This window comes from Anopheles bellator, chromosome 2, assembly GCF_943735745.2.
Source record: "Anopheles bellator chromosome 2, idAnoBellAS_SP24_06.2, whole genome shotgun sequence".
Lineage (NCBI taxonomy): Eukaryota > Metazoa > Arthropoda > Insecta > Diptera > Culicidae > Anopheles > Anopheles bellator.
The window spans coordinates 50141084-50148321 of record NC_071286.1 but is presented as its reverse complement, the minus strand read 5'-3'; the positions used below and the strand labels follow the sequence as shown (position 1 = coordinate 50148321).

The 7238-nt window shown below is 38.5% G+C and overlaps 3 protein-coding genes across 3 annotated transcripts; 2 read left to right on the top strand and 1 right to left on the bottom strand.

Annotated features, from left to right (window-relative positions):
* Positions 1–389: 389 nt before the first annotated feature.
* LOC131210200 (spindle assembly abnormal protein 6 homolog) lies at positions 390–2297 on the bottom strand. Its single transcript, XM_058203410.1, has 3 exons — positions 2135–2297; positions 906–2073; positions 390–843 (listed from the first exon to the last, which is right to left on the bottom strand). The coding sequence occupies exons 1-3, from the start codon at positions 2285–2287 to the stop codon at positions 731–733; spliced, it is 1434 nt and encodes a 477-aa protein (XP_058059393.1). The 5' UTR covers positions 2288–2297; the 3' UTR covers positions 390–730.
* A 398-nt stretch (positions 2298–2695) lies between these two features.
* On the top strand, positions 2696–3532 carry LOC131210139 (peptidyl-prolyl cis-trans isomerase-like 3). Its single transcript, XM_058203343.1, has 3 exons — positions 2696–2737; positions 2822–3177; positions 3261–3532. The coding sequence occupies exons 1-3, from the start codon at positions 2735–2737 to the stop codon at positions 3385–3387; spliced, it is 486 nt and encodes a 161-aa protein (XP_058059326.1). The 5' UTR covers positions 2696–2734; the 3' UTR covers positions 3388–3532.
* A 685-nt stretch (positions 3533–4217) lies between these two features.
* LOC131207664 (uncharacterized) lies at positions 4218–6940 on the top strand. Its single transcript, XM_058200286.1, has 4 exons — positions 4218–4490; positions 4561–4638; positions 5208–5475; positions 6918–6940. The coding sequence occupies exons 1-4, from the start codon at positions 4227–4229 to the stop codon at positions 6938–6940; spliced, it is 633 nt and encodes a 210-aa protein (XP_058056269.1). The 5' UTR covers positions 4218–4226.
* Positions 6941–7238: the final 298 nt, after the last annotated feature.

The following is a 7238-nucleotide window of genomic DNA, read 5'->3' as shown; positions in this document are numbered from 1 at the left end:
GTTTGAAATTGACGAAATCATTTCCATGGTCTAAGTTTCATTATTGGAATGAAGAAACGTTGGCTTAACCATAAGATCCATTATGACACTGTTATCTATGAATTTATAATTGTTTTTCTTTAAACAAATATTGCATAGACAACTTTTCGTTGATAGTGCATGATTTCAGCATCCCAACCATTCAAATGAAACGAAACTATGTACAACAATTTAAATACGATCTAACATGGCATGTCCATTTATAGTGTAAAAATGGAACGTTTATTCACGAAAGTAGAAAACCAGACCTAACAGGCAAATGCTAAGCCTGCTTCGTAGAGTTTGTCTAAGCTATTGCCATCATGCCATTGTTGCACAGTGAAGTTTCTTCAAACTCGGTGTTTATGGCAATGTATGTCCCCTGTGATGTTTGCAATGCACTTTCTTCTGCCCCAATGATTAATATATCGCAACAGTCGTAGAATCGTTATGGGTCAGAAACGTAACAATTTCGATTCGCCCTCAACAATGAGATATGGAATTGTAGGATGTGCGGTTTCTACTTTAGCATTATTAGGGTAAGCGCTGCCCTCTACTCATAATATCTCGTACTATCATAATAATAATCTTACATCCTATGTATAATAATAATCATTATATTCTTAATTGGTTTCGCATATTGCCACTGTGAAATTTATTCCAATACGATTCGCTTTTATCAGACCAACACAACAGACCATTGTAGTGTAAGTCAATGAGAGTCCATTGTATTGGCCAGATTGGCAGGAAAAAGATGATTACCCATCACAGACATTTCATCATGCCTAACATTGTTGGAAATTTTAATTATCATATCGTTGATTTCTGAAAGACAAAAATGATGTAATTAACCATGATTAACTTCATATGTCTACCGGTCACCGTACTTTTTCGATATTTCTCCTCGATGACATTGGAAAGTTCCTTTATTCGTTGTACAGTTTGAGCGTAGTCTTCGTTGGCGGCCCGATTACGAATGTGCTCCTGTTGTATATTCATAAGAGTATCATTCAGTTCCTTCAGCTTTTTATCCTTTTCTATCACCATCTTTTCTTGGCGCATAGCAATTTCTGTACGACGATCTACTTTGCTTTTAAGCTCCAAATTTTCGTTCCTTAAACTGTTCATGTCAACCAATGTTTTCGCTAGCTCATCAGTTGTAAGTTGCAACGCCTTTTTTTTTGTTTGGCAAATATTTTTCTCCGCTTCCAGTTCGGCCTCCATTTCTGATCGTTGTTTCTCCATAAATATCATTTTGGTTTGCATATCATGAAACTGTTTTCTCATATCAACGATTGCACCTTCTGCTTTGCATTCTCGATTCTGCTTCGTTGATAGCTCTTTTTTTAATCGGTCGAGTTCAACTTGGATTTTTTCATTCAGATTAAGTAGTTTGGCATTCTCTTCACGGACACCATTGTTGTGCTTTGCTTCCTGAACCATCCGTTCCGCACGATCAGAAGATTCCTTTGTGAGCTGATCTATTTTCTCCTGCATGCTGTTGATGATGGCTTTATACCGTTTTTCTTCAATATCCTTGCTTTCATCCATGTGCTTGATGGTTTGATATAGTTGCTTGACTTCTTCCGTGTTTCGGCTGAATATTAAGTTTTCTTGATCAATTAGTTTTCCTTTCAACCCTCGAATTTCATTAGTAAGTTTCTCGATAGTACCATCTTTAAAGTCTATTTCGAGCTGGCATTTGTGTAATTCCGCAGAAAAGGTAGTTGTTTGAGATTGAAGCGTTTGAAGTGATTCGTTGATGTGGTAAAGCACGGTTTCCGTGGGTGCGAATTCCATCGGTAAGAACAGATGTGTTAAATTCTTAAACGCACGTTTTTCATACAAGTGCATCACATGGCCGCTTGTTCCGTTAGTCAGAGCGATGTGCAGTTCGCCGTTTTTGCAACTCTCCAATATTTTTATTAAATGATCTATGAAGCCTTGGAATGTTACGTGCAAAGACTGCTGCGTTCGTATTTCTTCGTAGCGTGCGTTATCAATGGTACTAATGCAAACTTTCGAACGATCATTCATCTGAGTCAATCGTATTTGCTAAAAGAGAAAAATTGTAACAATTAACAGCTCCGCGATCTATGTAACGCTCAACACATACGATTAAGTTCTGCGTATCAATTTTCTCGATCACCACGAAAAACTTTTGTTGTGACGTGTTACCGAAACACTCGAAATCGACTAGCAGACACACCTCGGGAAACAACACTTTTACACAACGTCTGCGTTGGTCACTGACGAAATATGAATCCATCTGCGTAAATGTGAATCGAAAACGATCATAAACACACGGAGCGATTGCGTTGTTTGATTCGACGGTTGGACAAGCGGGAAACTTTGAACTGTCAAATCCGGCGGCATCTATCATGCTTTCTTCCTCTTGCACAGAACAAGACGGCGTCTGTCTCGCTTGTCTCTATGTGCCAGCTTCATAAAAAGGATTTAATTTTAGTTTACCGCAGGGACAGGACAAAACTTATGTGGGCAGAGCAATAGATTTGTTTGTGGGGGCCAGCTTCCCAAAGAAATCTTTTGCTCTGATTTTCTATTCCTCCGATTTTAGATAAAACGACCAATTGCTTAGACAGGATTTCTTTAATCAACGAGTGACGTTCAATATTTTAGACTCCTTTCTGGTTTGACAGCTTTTGGCGTAGTTTGTAAACAACTTTACTGATCAGGCGAAACGAGAGACATTAAAATGGTATGAAGGCGTTTTTGATTTTGATAAAGTAGTTTTAGCTTGGCAAATCATTCATTTCGGCAACCGATGTCTCTGTATTTTTAGAGTGTGACATTACACACAGATGTTGGCGACATAAAAATCGAACTTTTCTGTGATGATTGCCCCAAAACCTGCAAAAACTTTTTAGCACTATGCGCCAGCGATTACTACAATGGTAGTTTGTTCCATAGAAACATAAAAGGCTTCATTGTTCAGACTGGCGATCCGACTGGAACGGGAAAAGGCGGTCAATCGATATGGGGCAGGAAGTTTGAAGATGAGTTCAAAGAAAGTATAAAACACAACGACCGTGGCATGGTATCGATGGCCAACAGTGGCCCAAACACCAATGGAAGCCAGTTTTTCTTCTCCTACGCACCTCAGCCAGCGCTTGACCTCAAATACACGCTATTCGGAAAGTATGTTGCATTTAGTTTTATAAGCGTAAGCTATTCAATTGACTTGTCAGTCATTTAATTAGCGTTTCAATTAACGTTTGCAGAGTTATTGATGGATTCGAAGCATTGGATGAACTGGAAAAACTTACCGTGAATCCCAAAACATATCGACCGATAGTGGAGAAAAAAATCAATAGTATTACAATACATGCGAACCCGCTGGCAGGATAATTCCGATGTTTTAATTTCAGTTCACGAGACAATGCATAAACATAAATGTTTCTTTCTAAAGTATTCAATATTTTCGTTTATTTATTTTACGTATCTATATCTGGCACACGTAGCCGTAATTCGGAGCGTAAAAACGTCAGCTAAGGCCAGCTAAAGATATAAAAACGAAATTTCAAATAGTCGTCGTGTTTTGGTCCGAGAAAATAGAAATCGAAGAGGTAAGTTCATTTCTGAAAAAAAATTTCTTCAATTTTTTTAGCTTTTGTTGCTGTACCAGCAAGATGGGATTGAGCAGAGTAAAAAAAGGCCAATCGTCCGGCACCAGGACTGCACATCCAGAATCATTGCTAGCTAAAAAGAGCTGATGAAATTCCTCGGGGAAATCCCGTACGGCGTCTGGTATGCAGCCGTGCATTTTTTTACTCGCCGCGAAAGGATAGGCGACCGACGAATTGCTCGGTGGTTGGTTTGCGGGGAAACACAGGATGGGCGCAGCTGGGAGCGAGTGATGGTTCCATTCATATCATACATGTAATAATACTTCATTATTCATGCTGAAGTCGAAAGAAGCACTTGGTGTTGGCTTTGGTTTCAGTTTTGAACTTCAGTTACTTCGATTGTGGAACTTCCTTCTATTCGTCTTGCTGCGTTTTACAGGTTGGTGCTGTTGTTCTGTAGTTAGTGAACAGTGTTTTAAAGTGAATTTGACTTAAAATTGATTGTTTATAGAAATGGAAACGATTGTCCGCGATCCGGAGTGGGTGCGTAATTTGCTCATCGTCGCCAACTATGTGCAGAGGCGTCAAAATGAGCAGAGACGGGTTGGACGAAGATGGTGGATGCGGCCAATCTTCTTTCGTCGGGAAGAAGACGGCAACGTTCTGCTCAACACCATAATGGAAGAGCAGATCAACGACACAATCATTAGGTTCCTCAGAATGAGAATGATTGATTTTAACTTTTTGGAATCGTTGGTCCTGCACAGAATAGAACGTATAGATACAAACATGCGGCGAGCCGTAACTCCTCGCGAAAGGTTGCTGATAACGCTGCGCTTCTTAGCGACTGGAGAAAGCTATTCCAGTTTGCAGTTTTTGTTTCGGGTAAAAAATACAATTTTCTTTGTCATATGTGCGAAGGATATGAAATTCAGCTTTTATTTCTAAATCGCAGGTGTCCAGACAAACGATCGGGAAGATCGTGCCAGATGTATGTAACGCATTAATGGAAGCGCTGAACGATTACGTAAAGGTAAGAACTTCAAACGTTGTTAACAAAAAGGAAGTGATCGGTGCTAGTGATCTTGTGATTATTACGAAATGCCTTGCTTAATTCGAAAAAGTTCAACCCAATGGATTGAATAAAGGATAATAGGTCTCCGACTGCTTGTATTACCTTATGCCTACTGGTAAATCGTTGTTTCACTGGGTTCGTTAATCTCCGTTTCGATATTATATACGATACGATACGATACTTCGATACATTGCTTCGTATAGCTTTGCGATAGCCAAAGTTTGGTGTCGAGTGACGAATTTTTGTATCCAGTTAGCTACATCGTTAGCGATTCTGGATGAAGACCGCTGCAGGTGTCGCTTCGTAAGGAGAACCGGCGCCGCTAGGAGAGGCGGAGACCGGAGAGCTGTTTTGTGAAGAACAGGAAACTTGTGATGAAGAATGAAGAACCGTCGATTGCATAGCTGTTGCAGATTGGGAGTGTGATGTTGGTCGCACTAGTACAATCTGAAAATAAAGCAAATGTTTTTATTTTTTTTTCATTGCATTTTTATACTTATTTACATATTTTTATCATTTTATTTCAGCTACCTTCGAGCAGACAAGAGTGGCTGAAAATTTCGGAACAATTCGAACAACGTTGGGGTTTTCCTCATGCAATTGGTGCAATAGATGGGAAGCATATATCTATTGTGGTTCCAAAGAATTCCGGTTCCCAGTACTTCAACTACAAACAGTTCTACAGCATGGTTATGATCGCTTTGGTTGATGCAGATTACAACTTCCTATACGTGGACATTGGAGGCCAGGGTGGAATATCGGACGATGCGATTTTTAAACATACTACACTATATCGTATGCTAGAAACTAAGACTTTGGATGTTCCCGACCCACATCCTCTTGAAATTCCATACGTTATAAAAGTGCCTTACTTTATATTAGGCGACAATTCTTTTGCCTTTACAGATTTTTGCATTCGTCCTTATGGAGGTAAAAATCTACGAGCTATAGAACGAAATTTCAATTATCGGCATTCACGCGCTCGAGTGCCGGTAGAAAATGCATTTGAGATCTTTGCGAACCGATTTAAAATAGCTAGAGGACCAATTAACTTACCAACAGAAGTAACTCAAAAAGTCATTTTAGCTGCAGTATACTTACATAACTTTCTACGCAAAAGAATACCACAACAAACAGAACCCACGCGAATTAGAAATGTAGATCGTGACCAAGAAATGGCGTTACAAAGCTTAGTCGCGATAGCCCAAAGACCCTCGAAACGGCTTACATCAATACGTAATCACATCGCCAACTGTCTTTTTTTTAATAATAATATATCAAATAATAAATAAATATATCAATATATCAAATAATAATAAATAAATAATAAATGTCTTCACAACATCCGAAGACTCGGTCACGAACAGCATCAACTCGTAGGCGAACGAACGTCTTGTCCTAGGAAAGAATATCATGCTATTTAAAGGAATATGCTGTATGAGAATATTAATTTTCAACATCCTACCTCACCCCGTCAACTGGCTCTTTTTACCTTTTCCTCTATACACTCGAAAGTTGGCCAGCAGGGGACTTCAATTATATTTAGCCTTAGTCACGCTCATGGCCGTGCTAGCATGCCGATTCCTGCCTATAGTCCTCTGTTTGAAACAACACTGTGACAGGCGTTTACGCTCGGGTTTACGCCTCGACCAACGCATAAACGTTTTAACATAAGCGCAAACAGTTTGCCATTTATCTGAAATGTCTGATCGTTTATTTACGCTAAGTAAAGTAAATAAATATAAATAAATATAAATTTACTAAATATAATACTTTATTTACTTTTAAGCTAAAAAAGAGGAAAACGTTCCCACTGTACAACCACAACAAAACTTCGGCATTGGTTAACATTTAACATGTGTAGCTGCGCGTTGCGGCCAATTCCTGTAGTAGTGACGGTACAACTTTCCAACCATTTCGCGTCTTACGTCTTCCATCTCAATTCCATCAGAATTAATGGGAATTATTTAAGGAAAAAGAGGGAAAAAATATATAAATATAAAAATATATCGATTATAGATATATATATTATCTTACTTTATCGATTGATAAGAATGAAAGATTGAACAACGATTGAAGGATTCTGTTTCAAATAAATTCATTAAAAAAATAAATAAACACAGATAGTTAGTTAGTTCAGATTCGTTAGATTCACTGAGATTAGTTCAGATTGGTGTATCATTATCATTATCATTACCATTATCATTATCATTATCATTATTATTATCATTTTTCAGAATTTCTCTGTGGGCATAATTAACGGCCCTTTTCATACTGTTATCGAAAAACTTATCCCAAGGAGCAACTATGTCCGTTTTACTGTCCGTTTTACCATCCGACGGACGTCCGACGGACGTCCGTTTTGCCGTCCGTCGGATGGCCTAAAACAGCAGAAACGGACACTGTTTCGGACGATTGTCAGAAAAGCTCAGGTTATAGCACTGATTTTTTATTGCTATAAAACGTCGCGTTGCTATAAATTATAGCTCATTCCATATATTAAAATCTATTAAAGCAAGAGACCAGTAAATTATTTTTTTTATTCTTTATATATTTTT